The 21,720-nt window shown below is 61.5% G+C and overlaps 1 protein-coding gene across 1 annotated transcript in view; it reads left to right on the top strand.

Annotated features, from left to right (window-relative positions):
• LOC130259395 (chromodomain-helicase-DNA-binding protein 3-like) overlaps positions 1 to 20,348 on the top strand; it is a 24,187-nt gene extending 3,839 nt beyond the window's left edge. The window contains exons 5-16 of the mRNA XM_056503652.1: positions 3,349 to 3,623; positions 4,552 to 4,714; positions 6,086 to 6,198; positions 6,948 to 7,083; positions 8,590 to 8,688; positions 9,416 to 9,529; positions 10,252 to 10,360; positions 11,393 to 11,525; positions 14,183 to 14,378; positions 17,597 to 17,760; positions 18,981 to 19,110; positions 20,159 to 20,348. Of these exons, the coding sequence (XP_056359627.1) occupies positions 3,349 to 3,623; positions 4,552 to 4,714; positions 6,086 to 6,198; positions 6,948 to 7,083; positions 8,590 to 8,688; positions 9,416 to 9,529; positions 10,252 to 10,360; positions 11,393 to 11,525; positions 14,183 to 14,378; positions 17,597 to 17,760; positions 18,981 to 19,110; positions 20,159 to 20,259 (1,733 nt within the window). The 3' untranslated portion in view covers positions 20,260 to 20,348. The remainder of the gene's footprint in view (positions 1 to 3,348; positions 3,624 to 4,551; positions 4,715 to 6,085; positions 6,199 to 6,947; positions 7,084 to 8,589; positions 8,689 to 9,415; positions 9,530 to 10,251; positions 10,361 to 11,392; positions 11,526 to 14,182; positions 14,379 to 17,596; positions 17,761 to 18,980; positions 19,111 to 20,158) is intronic.
• Positions 20,349 to 21,720: the final 1,372 nt, after the last annotated feature.

Below are 21,720 nucleotides of genomic sequence, written 5' to 3'. Positions count from 1 at the left end.
CAGCTGGGGGCAGAGGGGACAGAGGGGACAGCTGGGGACAGCTGGGGACAGAGGGGACAGCTGGGGACAGCGGGGACAGCTGGGGACAGCTGGGGACAGCTGGGGGCAGAGGGGACAGAGGGGACAGCTGGGGACAGCTGGGGACAGAGGGGACAGCTGGGGACAGCGGGGAGGAGCGGTGGCACCAGGAAGGGATGGGGGTAACACAGACAGGTGGTGGCACTGGGGATAAGAGTTGACACCAGGCAGTGGCACTGGGGACAGGTGGTGGCATCGAGGACAGGTGGTGGCACTGGGGATAAGAGTTGACACCAGGCAGTGGCACTGGGGACAGGTGGTGGCACCAGGGATAAGAGTTGACACCAGGCAGTGGCACTGGGGACAGCGGGGACAGCTGGGGACAGAGGGGACAGCAGGGAGGAGCGGTGGCACCAGGGAGGGACAGGGGTAACACAGGTGGTGGCATCGAGGACTGGCAGTGACGTTGAGGAGAAGTGGTGGCATCAGGGGCAAGTGGTGGCACTGGGGACAGGTGGTGGACAGCTGGGGACAGAGGGGAGGAGCGGTGGCACTGGGGAGGGGTGGGGGTAACACAGACAGGTGGTGGCATCAAGGACAGGTGGTGGCATCGAGGACAGGTGGTGGCACTGGGGATAAGAGTTGACACCAGGCAGTGGCACTGGGGACAGGTGGTGGCACCAGGGATAAGAGTTGACACCAGGCAGTGGCACTGGGGACAGGTGGTGGCATCGAGGACAGGTGGTGGCACTGGGGACAGCTGGGGACAAAGGGGAGGAGCGGTGGCACCAGGGAGGGACAGGGGTACCACAGACAGGTGGTGGCATCGAGGACTGGCAGTGACATTAAGGAGAAGTTGGTGGCATCAGGGGCAAGTGGTGGCACTGGGGACAGAGAGTGGCACCAGGGATAAGAGTTGACACCAGGCAGTGGCACTGGGGACGGGTGGTGGCATCAAGGACAGGTGGTGGCACTGGGGACAGGTGGTGGCAGGGTACTGAGGTGTCTGTGTGTCCTCTGTGTCCTTTTGTCCCCGTGTCCTTGTTGTCCCTTTGTCCTCTCATCTTCCTGTGTGTCCCTGTGCCCTCCGTTGTCCCCTGGTGTCCTCTCATGTCTGTGTCCCCTGGTGTCCGATATCCCCGATGTCCCCCAATGTCCCCAATGTCCCCAATGTCCCCCAGTGTCCCCAATCCCCCCAATGTCCCCCATGTCCCAAATCCTCCCAATGTCCCCCAGTGCCCCCAATGTCCCCAATATCCCCACTGTCCCCCAGTGTCCCCAGTGTCCCCAATGTCCCCGTGCCACGTGATGAGCCCTTACTCAGCCGAGCGCTGTCCCTGTCGGTGTTCCTGGGGGCCGGACGAGGCCGTGTCCCCCTCAGCCCGACACAAAGCCACCCCCGATGTCCCCGTGTCCCCTCGGGGGGCCGGGTCTGGCCCAGGGGGCGCCAGAGCGGTGGCAGCTCCCTGCCGTGACCGGCACAGCCCCAAGGGCGCCGTGACGAGGGGACGGGCTGATGGCGCGGGGACACCGGGGACACTGGGGACACTGGGGACATCAGGGACACTGGGGATACTGGGGGACACTGGGGACACTGGGGACATTGGGGGACATTGGGGACAGTGGGGACATCGGGGACAGTAGGGGACATAAGGGACACTGGGGACATTGGGGACAGTGGGGGACATCAGGTACACTGGGGACACTGGGGACATCAGGGACAGTGGGGACATCAGGGACATTGGGGACACTGGGGACATCAGGGATGGTGGGGGGACATTGGGCACACTGGGGGACAGTGGGGACATCAGGGACAGTGGGGACAGTGGGGGATTTGAGGACATCAGGGACGGTGGGGACACTGGGGGAATTGGGGACATTGGGGACACTGGGGGACATTGGGACATCAGGGACACTGGGGACATTGGGGACCTTGTTCCTGGGGACAGAATCCATGGTGACAAGGGACCCTGAGACTTTAGGGACAGCATCCATGGGGACAAGGGACCCTGGGGACAGGATCTGTGGGGACAAGGACCGTGGGGCCGGGCAGTGGCAGTGGGTGGTGGCAGTGGCAGCGAGTGGTGGCAGTGGTTGGTGGCAGTGGCAGCGGGTGGCAGTGGGTGGTGGCAGTGGGTGGTGGCAGCGGGTGGTGGCAGTGGGTGGCAGTGGCAGTGGCAGTGGGTGGTGGCAGTGGCAGCGGGTGGTGGCAGTGGGTGGTGGCAGTCGGTGGCAGTGGCAGCGGGTGGTGGCAGCGGGTGGTGGCAGTGGTTGGTGGCAGTGGCAGTGGGTGGTGGCAGTGGCAGGGGTTGGTGGCAGTGGGTGGTGGCAGTGGGTGGCAGCAGGTGGTGGCAGTGGCAGTGGCAGTGGGTGGTGGCAGCGGGTTGGTGGCAGTGGTTGGTGGCAGTGGCAGGGATTGGTGGCAGCGGGTAGTGGCAGTGGCAGGGATTGGTGGCAGCGGGTGGTGGCAGTGGCAGCGGGTGGTGGCAGTGGCAGTGGCAGTGGGTGGCAGTGGGTGGTGGCAGGGCGTGGTGGCAGCGGGTGGTTTCAGTGGGTGGCAGCAGGTGGTGGCAGTGGATGGCAGCGGGTGGCAGTGGCAGGGGGTGGTGGCAGTGGGTGGCAGCGGGTGGCAGCGGCAGCGGGTGGTGGCAGTGGCAGTGGCAGCAGGTGGTGGCAGTGGCAGCAGGTGGTGGCAGTGGCAGCGGGTGGTGGCAGTGGCAGTGGCAGCAGGTGGTGGCAGTGGCAGCGGGTGGCAGCGGGTGGTGGCAGTGGGTGGCAGCGGGTGGCAGTGGCAGCGGGCGGCAGCGGGTGGTGGCAGGGGGGGGTGGCAGTGGGTGGCAGTGGCAGTGGCAGCGGGTGGCAGCGGGTGGTGGCAGCGGGTGCCAGTGGCAGCGGCAGCGGGTGGTGGCAGTGGCAGCGGTTGGCAGCAGGTGGTGGCAGCGGGTGGTGGCAGTGGCAGGGGGTGGTGGCAGCGGGTGGCGGGTGGCAGTGGGTGGTGGCAGTGGCAGCGGGTCAGCGGGCAGTGGCAGTGGCAGCGGGTGGCAGCGGGTGGTGGCAGCGGGTGGTGGCAGTGGCAGCGGGTGGCAGCGGGTGGCAGTGGGTGGCAGTGGCAGCGGGTGGTGGCAGTGGGTGGCAGTGGCAGTGGCAGTGGCAGCGTGGTGGCAGTGGCAGCGGGTGGCAGCGGGTGGTGGCAGCGGGTGGTGGCAGCGGGTGGCAGTGGCAGCAGGTGGTGGCAGTGGGTGGCAGTGGCAGTGGGTGGCAGTGGCAGCGGGTGGTGGCAGTGGGTGGCAGCGGGTGGCAGCGGGTGGCAGTGGCAGCGGGTGGTGGCAGTGGGTGGCAGCGGGTGGCAGCGGGTGGCAGTGGCAGCGGGTGGTGGCAGCGGGTGGCAGCGGGTGGCAGTGGCAGCGGGTGGCAGTGGCAGCGGGCGGCAGCGGGTGGTGGCCCTGAGCGCTGTCCCCAGGGCCTACGTGTCCCTGTTCATGCGCCACCTGTGCGAGCCGGGCGCCGACGGCTCCGAGACCTTCGCGGACGGCGTCCCCCGGGAGGGGCTGTCCCGGCAGCAGGTGCTGACCCGCATCGGGGTCATGTCCCTCGTCAAGAAAAAGGTACCTGGGGACACCTGGGGACACGCCTGGGGACAGCCAGGGACACCGCTGGGGACACCTAGGGACATCCTGAACACCTGGGGACAAGTGTGGGGACACCTAGGGACATTCACAGGGCACCTGGGGACACACCTAGGAGACAACCTGATCACCTGGGGACAGCCAGGGACACCCCTGGAGACACCCTGGGCACCTGGGGCACACCTGGGGACAGCCAGGGACACCCCTGGAGACACCCTGAGCACCTGGGGACACACCTGGGGACAGCCAGGGACACCCCTGGAGACACCCTGAGCACCTGGGGACACACCTGGAGACACCCTGAGCACGTGGGGACACACCTGGGGCACACCTGGGGACATCCCCAGGGCGCCTGGGGACACACCTAGGGGACAGCCTGATCACCTGGGGACCTCCCCAGGACACCTGGGGACAGCCAGGAGTGTGTCCCTGGAGTTGGAGCACATCAGCTGGGCCCTGTGGGGGTATTTTGGGGTTTTAGGGTCGGTTTTTGGGGTGGCTTTTTTGGGGTTTTGGGGTGACTTTTTGGGGTTTTTGGGGTCGGTTTTTGGGGTTTTTGGGGTTGTTTTTGACCCTTTTGCCCTCCCCAGGTGCAGGAGTTCGAGCACATCAACGGGCGCTGGTCCCTGCCCGAGCTGGGCTCTCTGGGGGGGTTTTGGGGGTTTTGGGGTCGGTTTTTGGGGTTTTTGGGGTTTGTTTTTGGGGTTTTTGGGGTCGGTTTTTGGGGTCCCCTGACCCGTTTTTCCGCTCCCCAGGTGCAGGAGTTCGAGCACATCAACGGGCGCTGGTCCCTGCCAGAGCTGGGCTCTCTGGGGGGGTTTTGGGGGTTTTTAGGGTCGGTTTTGGGGTTTCTGGGGTCGGTTTTTGGGGTTTTTGGGGTCCCCTGACCCGTTTTTCCACTCCCCAGGTGCAGGAGTTCGAGCACATCAACGGGCGCTGGTCCCTGCCCGAGCTGGCCCCCGAGCCCAGCGCCGACTCCAAGCGCTCGTCCCGCGCCTCCTCCCCCGCCAAGACCGGCCCCCCCAGCCCCGAGCAGAGCGGCCCCCCCAGCCCCGAGCCCCCCACGCCCGGTACCGGACACCGGGGACACCAGGGGGACACGGGGGGGACACAGCCAGGGATGGGGACAGGGCTGGGGACACCGGGGGGACACGGGATGGGGACAGGGCTGGGGACATGGGATGGGGACAGGGCTGAGGACATGGGGACACCGGGGGGACACGGGATAGGGGGACAGGGCTGGGGACACTGTGGGGGGGACACGGGATGGGGACAGGGCTGGGGATACCGGGGGGACACAGGATGGGGACAGGGCTGGGGACACAGGGACAGGGCTGGGGACATGGGGACACCAGGGGGACACAGGATGGGGACAGGGCTGGGGACACGGGATGGGTACAGGGCTGGGGACACGGGGACAGGGCTGGGGACATGGAGATATGGGGACATGGCTGCTGACATGGATGAGGACAGGGCTGGGGACACGGGATGGGGACATGGGGATAGGGCTGGGGATAGGGCTGGGGACACGGGATGGGGACACGGGATGGGGACATGGGGATAGGGCTGGGGACACAGCCAGGGACATGGGGATGGGCTGGGGACACCAGGGGGAGCGTGGGGACAGGGCTGGGGACACAGGGACAGGGCTGGGGACACGGGGCACCGGGGGGATATGGGATGGGGACAGGGCTGGGGACATGGGGACACCAGGGGGAACGTGGGGACAGGACTGGGGACACAGCCAGGGACATGGGGATAGGGCTGGGGACACGGGATGGGGACATGGAGATAGGGCTGGGGACATGGGGACACCAGGGGGGAATGTGGGGATAGTGCTGGGGACACAGGACAGGGACATGGGGACAGGGTTGGGGACATGGGATGGGGATATGGGGACAGGGCTGGGGACACAGCCAGGGACATGGGGACAGGGCTGGGGCCTTGGGGATATGGGGACATGGGGACAGGGGACATGGGGTTATGGGGACAGGGCTGGGGACACGGGGACAGGGGGCATGGGGATATGGGGACAGGGCTGGGGACACGGGATGGGGACATGGGATGGGAATGGGGAAAGGAGACAGGATAGGGACAGGGGGTTGGGACAGAGGGACAGGTGGGGACAGGATGTGGGGACAAGATGGGAATGCAGGGGGGACACAGGAGATGGGAATGGGGAAAGGGGACAGGATGGGGACAGAGGGGGACAGGATGGGGACAAAGGGATGAAATTGGGACAAAGGGACAGGGGACAGAGGATGGGGACAGGGACAGGATGGAGGAGGGGACAGCAAGGTGAGGACACAGGGACATGGGATGGGGACAGAAGGACAGGGGGGACATGGGGACAGAGGGAGGGTCCAGAAGATGGGGTGGGGACAGGGACAGGGGCCGTGGGACAGGGTGGTGACAGATGTCCTGCTGTCCCCTGTCCCCAGCCACGCCGGCGCCCAGCGAGCGCGGGGACGGGCCAGGGCCACCCCCAGACAGGGAGGACGGTGACACCCGGGACGAGAAGGAGCCCAAAGGCCCCGAGAAGATGGACACAGATGTGAGTGACACTGCTGTCCCTGTCCCCAAGCCTGTCCCCAGTCATGTTCCCCTTGTCCCCAGTTCCGTCCCAGCCCTGTCCCCTGCTGTGTCCTCTCTGTCCCCAGCCCTGTCCCTATCACGTCCCCTCCCGTCCTGGTTGTCCCCATCACGTCACCTGTTTGTCCCCAGTCCTGTCCTGCCTGTCCCCATCCTTGTGCCCTCACTGTCCCCAACCCTGTCCCTGTCCCTGTCCCTGTCCCCTCTGTCCTCACTCTCCATCCTCCTCCCTGTCCCCATGTCCCCCTGCTCAGTGTCACCCTCACAGAGGGGGTGATGTCTCAATGTCACCCTGGGGTGACACCCTGTCCCCATGTCCCCCACTCAGTGTCACCCTCACAGAGGGGGTGATGTCCTGATGTCACCCCAGGGTGACACCCTGTCCCCATGTCCCCCCCTCAGTGTCACCCTCACAGAGGGGGTGATGTCCCGATGTCACCCCAGGGTGACACCCTGTCCCTGTCCCTGTGTCCCCCCCTCAGTGTCACCCTCACAGAGGGGGTGATGTCCCGATGTCACCCCAGGGTGACACCCTGTCCCTGTCCCCATGTCCCCTACTCAGTGTCACCCTCACAGAGGGGGTGATGTTCCGATGTCACCCTGGGGTGACACCCTGTCCCTGTCCCTGTGTCCCCCCCTCAGTGTCACCCTCACAGACGGGGTGATGTCCTGATGTTACCCCGGGGTGACACCCTGTCCCTGTCCCCACAGCCTGCTGTCCCCGAGGTGCCACCGTCCCCGGGCGATGGCAGCGAGGCCGAGGGGCCCCGAAAAGGGGACGAGGAGGAGGGGCCCGGCCACAGGGACCCCGAGAGCGAAGGAGCCCCGGCCCGTGAGGAGCGGCCAGGTGAGACCCCAAATCCTGGGGACCCCAAATCCTGGGAACTCCAAATCCTGGGAACACCAAATCCATAAACCCCAAATCCTGGGAACAGCAGATACTGGGAACCCAAATCCTGGGAACACCAAATCCTGGGAACTCCAAATCCTGGGAACTCCAAATCCTGGGAACACCAAATCCTGGGGACTCTAAATCCTGGGAACACCAAATCCTGGGACCCCAAATCCTGGGAACTCCAAATCCTGGGGACCCCAAATCCTGGGAACACCAAATCCTGGGAACACCAAATCCATAAACCCCAAATCCTGGGAACAGCAGATACTGGGAACCCCAAATTCGTAAACCCTAAATCCTGGGAACTCCAAATCCTGGGAACACCAAATCCTGGGAACCCCAAATCCTGGGAACTCCAAATCCTGGGGACCCCAAATCCTGGGGACCCCAAATCCTGGGAACCCCAAATCCTGAGAACACCAAATCCTGGGAACCCCAAATCCTGGGAACTCCAAATCCTGGGAACTCCAAATCCTGGGGACCCCAAACCCTGGGAACACCAAATCCTGGGACCCCAAATCCTGGGAACTCCAAATCCTGGGAACCCCAAATCCTGGGAACCCAAATCCTGGGAACCCCAAATCCTGGGAACACCAAATCCTGGGGACCCCAAATCCTGGGAACCCCAAATCCTGGGAACTCCAAATCCTGGGAACACCAAATCCTGGGAACTCCAAATCCTGAGAACACCAAATCCTGGGGACCCCAAATCCTGGGAACATCAAATCCTGGGAACCCCAAATCCTGGGAACCCAAATCCTGGGAACCCCAAATCCTGGGAACACCAAATCCTGGGAACACCAAATCCTGGGAACCCCAAATCCTGGGAACACCAAATCCTGGGAACACCAAATCCTGGGGACCCCAAACCCTGGGAACACCAAATCCATAAACCCTACATCCTGGGAACAGCAGATACTGGGAACCCCAAATCCTGGGAACCCCAAATCCTGGGAACACCAAATCCTGGGGACCCCAAATCCTGGGAACCCCAAATCCTGGGAACACCAAATCCTGGGAACCCCAAATCCTGGGAACATCAAATCCTGGGAACCCCAAATGCTGGGAACCCAAATGCTGGGAACCCAAATCCTGGGAACACCAAATCTTGGGGACCTCAAATCCCAGAACCCCAAATCCTGGGAACACCAAATGCTGAGAACCCCAAATCTTGGGGACCCCAAATCCTGGGAACAGCAAATCCCTGACCCCAAACCCACCCCCAATCCCTGACCCCAATCCCTGACCCCAAACCCACCCCCCAATCCCTGACCCCCAATCCCTGACCCCAAACCCACCCCCCAATCCCTGACCCCAATCCCTGACCCCAAACCCACCCCCCAAACCCACCCCCCAATCCCTGACCCCAAACCCACCCCCCAATCCCTGACCCCAATCCCTGACCCCAATCCCTGACCCCAAACCCACCCCCCAATCCCTGACCCCGTCCCCCCGCAGGTGCCGAGGCCGAGAGGGGCCCGGGGGGGGACAAAGGGGACGAGAAAACCCCGGAGGAGGAGCCCAAGGAGCGCCCGGGGGACCCCGACCCCAAGAGAGGTGCTGGGCTGTGTGGGGGGGCTGGGGGTGATTTGGGGGGCTGGGGGTGATTTGGGGGGGCTGGGGGTGTTCTAGGAGGCTCAAACGTGTCCATGTCCCCCCAATCGTGTCTCTGTTCCTCCAAACCTGTCCCTGTCCCCCCCCAAATGTGTCCCTGTGCCCCCTCAAACGTGTCCCTGTCCCCCCAAACGTGTCCCTGTCCCCCAAACCTGTCCCTGTCCCCCTAAACGTGTCCCTGTCCCCCCCAATTGTGTCCGTGTCCCCCCTAAACGTGTCCCGGTCCCCCCAAACGTGTCCCTGTCCCCCCAACCTGTCCCTGTCCCCCCTAAACCTGTCCCTGTCCCCCCAATTGTCCCTGTCCCCCCTAAACGTGTCCCTGTCCCCCCAAACGTGTCCCTGTCCCCCCTAAACCTGTCCCTGTCCCCCCAAACATGTCCCTGTCCCCCCAAACCTGTCCCTGTCCCCCCAAACGTGTCCCTGTCCCCCAAACCTGTCCCTGTCCCCCCAAACATGTCCCTGTCCCCCCAAACCTGTCCCTGTCCCCCCCAATTGTGTCCCTGTCCCCCAAACCTGTCCCTGTCCCCCCTAATTGTCCCTGTCCCCCCAAACGTGTCCCTGTCCCCCCAAACGTGTCCCTGTCCCCCCTAAACCTGTCCCTGTCCCCACTAAATGTGTCCCTGTCCCCCAAACGTGTCCCTGTCCCCCCAACCTGTCTCTGTCCCCCCAGAGGAGCCCAGGGCTGAGAAGGAGCCCCGGCCGGACCCTCGGCCCAACGGGCGCCGGGACGAGCGGACGGAGAAACCGCGGTTCATGTTCAACATCGCCGACGGCGGCTTCACCGGTGAGGGACACGGGGACACTGGGGACACTGGGGACATTGTGCGACAGCAGGGACAGCGGGGACACTGAGGGACAGTGGGGACACTGAGGGGACATTGGGACACTGTGGGACAGCAGGGACACTGGGGACACTGGGGAACAGCAGGGCGGTTCATGTTCAACATCGCCGACGGCGGCTTCACCGGTGAGGGACGGGGACACTGGGGACACTGAGGGGACATGGGGACACTGAGGGACAGCAGGGACACTGAGGGGACACTGGGGACACTGGGGAACAGCAGGGCGGTTCATGTTCAACATCGCCGACGGCGGCTTCACCGGTGAGGGACGGGGACACTGGGGACATGGGGATACTGAGGGACAGCAGGGACACTGTGGGACACTGAGGGGACATTGGGGACACTGAGGGACAGCAGGGACACTGGGGACATGGGGACACTGGGGAAACTGAGGGACACCTGGGGACACTGAGGGGACACCTGGGGACACTGAGGGGACACTGGGGGACACCTGGGGACACTGAGGAACACTGGCTACAGCAGGGGACACCGGAGATACCGAGAGGACACCTGGGGACACCAAGGGAACACTGGGGGACACTCAGGGGGCACCAAGAGACAGTGAGGGGACACTGAGGGGATACTGAGGGGCTACTGAAGGACACCAGGGGACACTCAGGGGACACCCTGGGGGTTCCCCCTGACACCGCCCCCCCTCCCCCAGAGCTGCACACGCTGTGGCAGAACGAGGAGCGCGCCGCCATCTCCTCGGGGAAGCTCAACGAGATCTGGCACCGGCGCCACGACTACTGGCTGCTGGCCGGCATCGTGCTGTATCCTCGGGGTGTTCCCGGGGGGTTTGGGGTGTCCCCGTGGGGCTTGGGGTGTCCCTCTGGGGGTTTGGGGTGTCCCCGGGACTGGGGACAGTGACAGCACGGTGAGGGTGGCACTGGCACCTGGCTGCTGGCCGGCATCGTGCTGTATCCTCGGGGGGGTTTGGGGTGTTCCCGTGGGGTTTGGGGTGTCACTGTGGGGGTTTGGGGTGTCCCCGTCCCTTTGGGGTTTGGGGTGTCCCTGTCAGGGTTTGGGCTGTCCCTGTCGGGGTTTGGGGTGTCCCCGTGGGGTTTGGGTGTCACTGTGGGGGTTTGGGGTGTCCCCATGGGATTTGGGGTGTCCCCGTGGGGGTTTGGGGTGTCCCTGTGGGGGTTTGGGGTGTCCCCGTGGGGTTTGGGGTGTCCCCAGGACTGGGGACAGTGACAGCACGGTGTGGGTGGCACTGGCACTGCTGGCCAGCATCGTGCTGTATCCTCGGGGGTTCTGGGGGTCCCTGTGGGGTTTGGGGTGTCCCTGTGGGTTTGGATGATGTGATGTGCAGTGACAGGGTGACATGGTGACACAGTGACGGTGTGACAGTGTGACACAGTGACAGTGTGACACAGTGACACCGTGACAGTGACAGTCCTTAGCCCTCAGCCACGGCTGCACGTGCTGGATGTGGGGGTGTTGGGGACAGGGTGGTGTGATGATGCAGTGACAGTGTGACAGGATGACACAGTGACAGTGTGACAGGGTGACACAGTGACAGGGTGACACGGTGACACGGTGGCAGTGACAGTCCTTAGCCCTCAGCCACGGCTGCACGTGCTGGATGTGGGGGTGTTGGGGACGGGGTGGTGTGATGGTGCAGTGACAGTGTGACACGGTGACACAGTGACACGGTGACAGTGACAGTCCTTAGCCCTCAGCCATGGGCGCTGGATATGGGGATGCTGGGGCCGGGGTGGTGTGATGGTGCAGTGACACGGTGAGACACAGTGACAGTGTGACACGGTGACACGGTGACAGTGACAGTCCTTAGCCCTCAGCCACGGCTACGCGCGCTGGACCGACATCCAGAACGACGGCGCCTTCGGGGTGATCAACGAGCCCTTCAAGGGCGAGGCCTCCAAGGGGAACTTCCTGGAGATGAAGAACAAATTCCTGGCGCGCCGCTTCAAGGTCAGCGCCGGGGACAAGGGGACAGCGGGGGTGGCACTGGGGTGACAGTGAGGGTGGCACCAGAGTGACAATGAGGGGGGCACTGGAGTGACAACGAGGGTGGCACCAGAGTGACAATGAGGGGGGCACTGGAGTGACAACGAGGGTGGCACCGGAGTGACACTGGAGTGACAACGAGGGTGGCACTGGAGTGACAATGAGGGGGGCACTGGAGTGACAACGGGGGTGGCACCGGGGTGACACTGGAGTCACAACGAGGGTGGCACCAGAGTGACAATGAGGGGGGCACTGGAGTGACAACGGGGGTGGCACCGGAGTGACACTGGAGTGACAACAAGGGTGGCACCAGAGTGACAATGAGGGGGGCACTGGAGTGACAACGGGGGTGGCACCGGGGTGACACTGGAGTCACAACGAGGGTGGCACCAGAGTGACAATGAGGGGGGCACTGGAGTGACAACGGGGGTGGCACCAGAGTGACAATGAGGGGGGCACTGGAGTGACAACGGGGGTGGCACCGGGGTGACAGTGAGGGTGACAATGAGGGTGACCTGGGTGGGGGGGACAATGGGGAGACAATGAGGGTGGCACCAGGGTGACAACGAGGGTGGCACTGGAGTGACAACGAGGGTGACAACAGGGTGACAATGAAGATGACAAGGGGGTACAACTGGGTGACAATGAGGGTGGCACAGGGGTGACAAGGATGGCAGGAGGGTGACACCAGGGGGACAACGAGGGTGGCACTGGAGTGACAATGAGGGTGACAACAAGGGTGACACCGGGGTGACAACAAGGGTGGCATCGGGGTGACACTGGGATGACAGTGAGGGTGACAATGAGGGTGGCACGAGGGTCACGCTGGCGTGGGATGAGCGGGAAGGAGGCCAGGGGAGCTCGGACACCTGGGTGGGGGCTCCAGGTGTTGGGTGAGGTCACATCTGGACTGTCCAGGTGTTGGGTGAGAGCAGGGCTGCACATCTGGACATCTGTGTCATCCAGATGTTGATGAGGTCAGGGCTGGACCCACAAACACCTGGATCACCCAGATGTTCGGTTCACTCACACCTGAACCTACCAACACCTGGACCGTCCAGATTTTGAGTGAGACCAGGGTTAGACCCAGCAACACCCGCACCCTCCAGCTGTTGGGGTCACTCAAACCTGAACCCACCAACACCTGCACTCTCCAGCTGTTGGGGTCACTCAAACCTGAACCCACCAACACCCGCACCCTCCAGCTGTTGGGGTCACTCAAATCTGAACCCACCAACACCCGCACCCTCCAGCTGTTGGGGTCACTCAAATCTGAACCCACCAACACCCGCACCCTCCAGCTGTTGGGTTTATTCAAATCTGAACCCACCAACACCTGGACCCTCCGGGCTTTAGGTGACACCTGGGTTGTACCCACCAACACCTGGGCCCTCCAGCTGTTGGGTTTATTCAAATGTGAACCTACAAACACCTGGATCCTCCAGATTTTGAGTGAGACCAGGGTTAGACCCAGCAACAGAGGGTGCAGCAACACCCACACCCTCCAGCTGTTGGGGTCACTCAAATCTGAACCCACCAACACCCGCACCCTCCAGCTGTTGGGTTTATTCAAATCTGAACCCACCAACACCCGCACCCTCCAGCTGTTGGGTTTATTCAAACCTGAACCCACCAACACCTGGACCCTCTTGGCTTTAGGTGACACCTGGGTTGTACCCACCAACACCTGGGCTCTCCAGCTGTTGGGTTTATTCAAATCTGTACCCACCAACACCTGCACCCTCCAGCTGTTGGGTTTATTCAAATCTGAACCCACCAACACCCACACCCTCCAGCTGTTGGGTTTACTCCAATCTGAACCCACCAACACCCGCACCCTCCAGCTTTTGAGTGAGACCAGGGTTAGACCCAGCAACACCTGGACCCTCCGGGCTTTAGGTGACACCTGGGTTGTACCCGCCAACACCTGCACCCTCCAGCTGTTGGGGTCACTCAAATCTGAACCCACCAACACCTGCACCCTCCAGCTGTTGGGTTTATTCAAATCTGAACCCACCAACACCTGCACCCTCCAGCTGTTGGGGTCACTCAAATCTGAACCCACCAACACCCACACCCTCCAGCTGTTGGGTTTATTCCAATCTGAACCCACCAACACCCACACCCTCCAGCTGTTGGGGTCACTCAAATCTGAACCCACCAACACCCACACCCTCCAGCTGTTGGGGTCACTCAAATCTGAACCCACCAACACCCGCACCCTCCAGCTGTTGGGTTTATTCAAATCTGAACCCACCAACACCTGGGCCCTCCAGCTGTTGGGTTTACTCCAATCTTTACCCACCAACACCCGCACCCTCCAGCTGTTGGATTTATTGAAATCTGAACCCACCAACACCTGGGCACTCCAGCTGTTGGGTTTATTCAAATCTGAACCCACCAACACCCGCACCCTCCAGCTGTTGGGTTTACTCAAATCTGAACCCACCAACACCCGCACCCTCCAGCTTTTGAGTGAGACCAGGGTTAGACCCACCAACACCCGGACCCTCCAGCTGTTGGTTTTATTCAAATCTGAACCCACCAACACCCTCCAGAGCTGTCCCCAACCCCTCAGCTCCCCCCCCTGACCCCCCTGTCCCCCCTGCCCGTCCCCGCAGCTGCTGGAGCAGGCGCTGGTGATCGAGGAGCAGCTGCGCCGCGCCGCCTACCTGAACATGACGCAGGACCCCAGCCACCCCGCCATGGCCCTCAACACGCGCTTCGCCGAGGTCGAGTGCCTGGCCGAGAGCCACCAGCACTTGTCCAAGGAGTCGCTGGCGGGCAACAAGCCGGCCAACGCGGTGCTGCACAAGGGTAAGAGGCGGCAGGGCCGGCGCGCCCGGCGCGGCCGCCCGGTGTAGCCGCCCGGTGTAGCCGCCGCCGCCGCCGCGGCGCCCTCTGTACGCGTGCTGCAACCATTAAAGAGGGGTTCTGCTCCCAACCGCCGCCTCCCGGTGTATCCTTGCTCTGCGTGCGCTTCCTGGGCTGGGCGGGGGAGGCCGGGGAAAGGGGGTTTTGGGGTGTGAGTAAAGGCGGAGTAAGCTCTGAGCAAGCTCTGAGTAAGCTGTGAGTAAGCTGTGAGTAAGCGCTAAGCTCTGAGTAAGCTCCAAGTGAACTCTGAGTAAACGCTGAATAGTGCTGAGTAAACTCTGAGTAAGCTGTAAGCGCTAAGCTCTGAGTAAGCTCCGAGTGAAGTCTGAGTAAGCTGTGAGTAAACTCTGAATAGCGCTGAGTAAGCTCTGAGTAAACGCTGAGTAAGCTCTGAGTAAACGCTGAGTAAACTCTGAATAGTGCTGAGTAAACGCTAAGCTGTAAGCGCTGAGTAAACTATGAGTAAGCGCTAAGCTCTGAGTAAGCTCCGAGTGAACTCTGAGTAAGCTGTAAGCTGTGAGTAAACACTGAGTAAGCTGTGAGTAAACTCTGAATAGCGCTGAGTAAGCTCTGAGTAAACGCTGAGTAAGCTCTGAGTAAGCTCCGAGTAAACTCTGAGTAAGCTGTAAGCTGTGAGTAAACTCTGAGTAAACGCTGAGTAAACTCTGAATAGCGCTAAGCTCTGAGTAAACGCTGAGTAAGCTCCAAGTAAACGCTGAGTAAACTCTGACTAGCGCTGAGTAAATGCTGAGTAAGCTGTGAGTAAGCGCTGCGTAAACTATGAGTAAGCTGTGAGTAAGCGCTAAGCTCTGAGTAAGCTCTGAGTGAACTCTGAGTAAGCTGTGAGTAAACTCTGAGTAAGCTGTGAGTAAACTCTGAATAGCTCTGAGTAAGCTCCAAGTAAACTCTGAGTAAACGCTGAATAGTGCTGAGTAAACGCTGAGTAAGCTGTAAGTGCTGAGTAAACTATGAGTAAGCTGTGAGTAAGCGCTAAGCTCTGAGTAAGCTCCGAGTGAACTCTGAGTAAGCTGTAAGCTGTGAGTAAACTCTGAGTAAGCTGTGAGTAAACTCTGAATAGTGCTGAGTAAGCTCTGAGTAAACGCTGAGTAAGCTCTGAGTAAGCTCCGAGTAAACTCTGAATAGTGCTGAGTAAACGCTGAGTAAGCTGTGAGTAAGCGCTGAGTAAACGATGAGTAAACGATGAGTAAGCTGTGAGTAAGCGCTACGCTCTGAGTAAACTGTAAGCTGTGAGTAAACGCTGAGTCAGCTGTGAGTAAACTCTGAATAGTGCTGAGTAAACGCTGAGTAAGCTGTGAGTAAGCGCTGAGTAAACTATGAGTAAGCTGTGAGTAAGCGCTAAGCTCTGAGTAAGCTCCGTGTGACCTCTGAGTAAACTCTGAATAGTGCTGAGTAAACGCTAAGCGCTGAGTAAGCTCTGAGTAAGCTCCGAGTAAACTCTGAGTAAACTCTGAATAGTGCTGAGTAAACGCTGAGTAAGCTGTGAGTAAACTCTGAGTAAGCTGTGAGTAAACTCTGAGTAAGCTCTGCGTAAACTCTGAGTAAGCTCTGAGTAAGGAGGGAGTGTTTTGAAGGGTTTGCGGGTTGTGGCTTGGTGCTGACGGGGGTTCCGCTGAGTAGCTGTGGTGTAAAGCTGTAACGTGCCGTCCTGTGTGTATCTCTGGAGTAGTTTACGTCTTGAGCCTCCCTCCCCTGCTCTTTCCCTCCCTCCCTCCCTCCCTCCTCACCCCCGGGGGTGTTTCTGCGGAGTATCCCCGGAGTATCCGCGCGGTGCATGCCGGGAGTAAGGCTGGAGTAGCGCTGGAGCACCCCGGTGTAAGCCTGGAGTATCTCTGGTGCAATTAATGAGTAAAGCCCAGAGGACTCAGGGGATGAGCTGAGTAAGCCCAGAGTATCCCTGGTGTATTTAAAGCCAGGAGTATCCCTAGAGTAAGCAAGGAGTATCCGCAGGGTGTTTAAAACCCGGAGTATCCCCTGAGTAACCGAGGCCCTGGGGCCCATGGCAGGAGTAACCCCAGAGTAAAGGATGAGGATGCCCCGAGTAGCCCTGGTGTGGCTGTGGAGTATCCCTGGTGTATCCCAGGAGTAGCTTTACTGTGGCCAAGGGTTAAACCCAGAGTATGAGGAGCAGGCCCAGGGGACTGAGGAGTAAACCCGGAGTAGCCCCGGTGCCTCCAGTGGTTACACCCAGAGTAGCGCTGGAGAATGCACAGGGAGTAAGTCTGGAGTATCCCTGGAGTAAGTCCAGAGCAGACCTGGAGTAAAGGCAGAGAACACCTGGAGTCACCTCAAGGTGTAGCCACGGAGTAGCCACGGAGTAACCCTGTGTGTGCAGGCCTGCAGTAAGGCAGGAGTAACCCTGGAGTATCTCTGGGGCAGCTGAGGAGTATCCCCAGAGTGTAAAGAGTAACCCTGGAGTATCTCTGGAGTACCTGGAGGAGATACTCAGAGTAAAGAGCACAGGTGGAGTATCTCCAGTGTGGGCAAGGGGCACCCGGAGCAAGTCAGGAGTAAGGCCAGAGTAACTGCAGAGCACACCTGGAGTAAGTCAGGAGTAAACCCAGAGTAACTGAAGAGTACACCCAGAGCAAGTCAGGAGTAAACCCAGAGTAACTGCAGAGCACACCTGGAGTAAGTCAGGAGTAAACCCAGAGTAACTCCAGAGCACACCTGGAGTAAGTCAGGAGTAAACCCAGAGTAACTCCAGAGTACACCCAGAGCAAGTCAGGAGTAAACCCAGAGTAACTCCAGAGCACACCTGGAGTAAGTCAGGAGTAAACCCAGAGTAACTGCAGAGTACAGCCAGAGTAAGTCAGGAGTAAACCCTGAGTAACTCCAGAGCACCCCCAGTACTCCCAGCCTACTCAGAGCCCCTCCCCCCGAGCATGCACCCCCTCCCCCTCACCCCTGAGTAGGCGCTGAGTATCCCCTGAGTAACTCCCAGCTCTTCCTCTCCCCACCCCCCTGCTCTCACGTGAGTATCTCCCACCCACCCCTCTCCCCACACCCTGTGAGTAACCTATGAGTAAGCTGTGAGTAAGCTGTGAGTAAGCTGTGAGTAAGCTGTGAGTGGGTGGGGGCGGCCCCCCCGGCGCTGACGGGCGCCCCCCGCCCTGTTTTTGTCTCCCGTGCCCCCGGAGCAGTGCTGAACCAGCTGGAGGAGCTGCTGAGCGACATGAAGGCCGACGTGACGCGGCTGCCGGCGACGCTGTCGCGCATCCCGCCCATCGCCGCGCGCCTGCAGATGTCGGAGCGCAGCATCCTGAGCCGGCTGGCCAGCAAGGGCACCGAGAGCCACCCCCCGCCCGTGAGTCTGTCACCCTGTCACCCTGTCACCTTGTCACCCTGTCATTGTCACCCTGTCATTGTCACCATGGCATTGCCACCATGGCATCCTGAGCCATGGCCAGCAAGGGCACCGAGAGCCACCCCCCGCCCGTGAGTCACCCAAACCCTGTCACCCTGTCACCTTGTCACCCTGTCATTGCCACCATGGCATCCTGAGCCATGGCCAGCAAGGGCACCGAGAGCCACCCCCCGCCCGTGAGTCTGTCACCCTGTCATTGTCACCATGTCACCCTGCCATTGTCACCCTGTCATTGTCACCATGGCATCCTGAGCCATGGCCAGCAAGGGCACCGAGAGCAACACCCCGCCCGTGAGTCACCCAAACCCTGTCACCCTGTCACCTTGTCACCCTGTCATTGTCACCCTGTCATTGTCACCCTGCCATTGTCACCATGGCATCCTGAGCCAGCTGGCCAGCAAGGGCACCGAGAGCAACACCCCGCCCGTGAGTCACCCAAACCCTGTCACCCTGTCACCTTGTCACCCTGTCATTGTCACCCTGTCATTGTCACCCTGCCATTGTCACCCTGTCATTGTCGCCATGGCATTGTCACCCTGTCACCTTGTCATTGCCACCATGGCATCCTGAGCCGGCTGGCCAGCAAGGGCACCGAGAGCAACACCCCGCCCGTGAGTCACCCAAACCCTGTCACCCTGCCACCTTGTCACCCTGTCATTGTCGCCCTGTCATTGTCACCATGTCACCCTGCCATTGTCACCCTGCCATTGTCACCATGGCATCCTGAGCCATGGCCAGCAAGGGCACCGAGAGCCACCCCCCGCCCGTGAGTCTGTCACCCTGTCACCCTGTCACCCTGTCATTGTCACCCTGCCACTGTCACCTTGTCACCCTGTCATTGTCACCCTGTCATTGTCTCCATGGCATCCTGAGTGCCATGGCCAGCAAGGGCACCGAGAGCCACCCCCCACCCGTGAGTCACCCTGGGGACAATGGGGACTTTGGCATTGTCACCTTGTCCGGGGGACATTGTTGTTGTCATTGTCACCCTGCCCTAGGGACATTGCCACCCTGACCTGGAGATGTCCCTCAGCACCGTGGGGACATCCCTGACTGCCATGGGGACACCCTGGGGACAGTGCTGTCCTTGGGGACACCCTGGGGACACCGCTGCTCCCTGGTGGCACCGGGAGGTGACAGCCGTGTCCCCTTGTCCCCAGACCTTCCCTCCGGGGCCCTACGCCACCCCCCCGAGCTACGGGGGCGCCTTCGGGACCCCCCCGGCCGGAGCCCTGCCCCCCCCCGGGGGCGCCAACTACAGCCAGATGCCACCGGGGTCCTTCATCTCCGGTGAGGGACACGGGGGGACACGGGGGGGACACCAAAACGGGGACACGGGGGGGCCCCAAAATAGGGGAAATGGGGGGGGACCCAGAAATGGGGACACAAGGGAACCCCGAAACGGGGACAGAGGGGAACCCCGAACCGGGGACAGAGGGGGATCCCAGAAATGGGGACACGGGGGGGGGATCCCAAAAATGGGGACATGGAGGGGGGGCCAGAAATGGGGACATGGGGGGACCCCAAAATAGGGGACACGGGGGGACCCAAAATGGGGACACGGGGGGGGGATCCCAAAATAGGGGACACGGGGGGACCTCAAAAGAGGGGACGGGGGGGATCCCAGAAATGGGGACATGGGGGGGCCCCAAAATAGGGGACGGGGGGGGTCCCTGGGGGGGTTTTTGGGGGTGTCTCTGGCGGGGTTCCCATTGGGTGGGGTTTTTTGGGTGGGGGATTTTTTGGGGTTCCCTGACCCCCCCTTTTCCCCCTCCCCAGCCGCCAACGGCCCCCCGGTGCTGGTGAAGGGTTCCCATGGGTGGGGATTTTTGGGGTGGGGATTTTTGGGGTGAGGTTTTTTTGGGTGGGGTTTTTTTAGGGTGGGGTTTTTTTTGGGTGAGGGATTTTTTGGGGTTCCCTGACCCCCCCCTTTTCCCCCTCCCCAGCCGCCAACGGCCCCCCGGTGCTGGTGAAGCGGGGGGGGGGGGAGGGGTTCCCATGGGTGGGGATTTTTGGGGTGGGGTTTTTTAGGGTGGGGTTTTTTTTGGGTGGGGGATTTTTTGGGGTTCCCTGACCCCCCTTTCCCCCTCCCCAGCCGCCAACGGCCCCCCGGTGCTGGTGAAGGGTTCCCATGGGTGGGGATTTTTGGGGTGGAGATTTTTGGGGTGAGGTTTTTCTGGGTGGGGAATTTTTTGGGGTGGGGTTTTTTACGGTGGGGATTTTTTGGGGTGGGGATTTTTCGGGTGGGGTTTTTTAGGGTGGGGTTTTTCTGGGTGGGGGATTTTTTGGGGTGGGGATTTTTTGGGGTTCCCTGACCCCCCCTTTCCCCCCTCCCCAGCCGCCAACGGCCCCCCGGTGCTGGTGAAGCGGGAGCGCGAGCCCGAGGCGCTGGAGAAGAAGGAGCCGCGGGGGGGGGAGGTGATCTGCATCGACGACTGAGGGGGGGCCGGGGGGGGGCCCCTCCCCCCCCCACCGCCACCACCGCACCCCAAAAACGGGGCAGGGGGGGAGGGGCAGCGCCCCCCAGCTGGGGGCGGGGCGGATTTTTGTGTTTTTTTTGTTTTTTTGTTGGGGGGGGGGTGGGCGGTGGGGGGGCGAGGACCACTGCGATTATAAATATGAAATTATATAAATATGAATTTATCCCGGGCGGGGCGGGGCGGGGGGGGGTGGGGGCGGGGTTCCCCCCCTCCCCCTCTCTCTCTCCCCTCCCCCACCCCGGGGTGTCCCCCCGGGGATTCCCCCCTCCCCCCCCCAGCCCCTCCCCTCCCCCCCCGGGCTCGGGCACTTGTTTAACCGCAGCGAATAAACCCCGGATCCTTCCTTGGCTACCGCACCCGGCTCCGCGCTGGCCACCGGGGGAGGGGGGGGTGGGAGTCAGGGGTTGGCTACCGCGGGGGGGGCGTGGCTACCGTGGGGGTGGGCGTGGCTACCGTGGGAATGGTCGTGGCTACCATAGGGATGGTCATGGCTACCATAGAAATGGTCATGGCTACCAAGGGGATGGTCGTGGCTACCATGGGTGTGGTTGTGGCTACTGTGGGAATGGTTGTGGTTACCATGGGGATGGTCGTGGCTACCCTGGGAGTGGTCGTGGCTACCATGGGGATGGTTGTGGCTACTGTAGAGATGGTCGTGGCTACCATGGGGGTGGTTGTGGCTACTGTGGGAATAGTCATGGCTACTGTAGGGGTGGTTGTGACTACCGTGGGATGGTCGTGGCTACCATGGAGATGGTCATGGCTACCATGGGGGTGGTTGTGGCTACCATGGGATGGTCGTGGCTACTGTAGGGGTGGTTTTGGCTACCGTGGGAATGGTTGTGGCTACCATGGGAATAGTCATGGCTGCTATGGGGATGGTCACGACTACCGTGGGGATGGTTGTGGCTACCATTGGATGGTCATGGCTACCATGGGGATGGTCGTGGCTACCAAGGGGATGGTTGTGGCTACCATGGGGGTGGTTGTGGCTACTGTAGGGGTGGTTGTGGCTACCAAGGGGATGGTCATGGCTACCAAGGGGATGGTCGTGGCTACCGTGTGATGGTTGTGGCTACCATGGGAATAGTCATGGCTGCTATGGGGATGGTCACGGCTGCCGTGGGGATGGTTGTGGCTACCATGGAGATGGTCATGGCTACCAAGGGGATGGTCGTGGCTACCATTGGATGGTCATGGCTACCATGGGGGTGATTGTGGCTACCATGGGGATGTTTGTGGCTACCGTGGGTATGGTTGTGGCTACCATGGGATGCCCAAGGCCAGCCCAGCTTGTGGCCACACGGGCGGGCTCAGCCGTGCGGTTGCGGTCACGGTGGGAACGCTCAGAGCCGGGGGAGGGGGAAATTTCCCATTTTTTAAAGCTCTTTTGGGGCGTTTTGCCCAAATTTCGCCATTT

The sequence above is a fragment of the Oenanthe melanoleuca genome, chromosome 14 (genome assembly GCF_029582105.1).
Source record: "Oenanthe melanoleuca isolate GR-GAL-2019-014 chromosome 14, OMel1.0, whole genome shotgun sequence".
NCBI classification, from domain to species: Eukaryota; Metazoa; Chordata; class Aves; order Passeriformes; family Muscicapidae; genus Oenanthe; species Oenanthe melanoleuca.
This window is presented reverse-complemented; position numbering and strand designations above follow the sequence as displayed.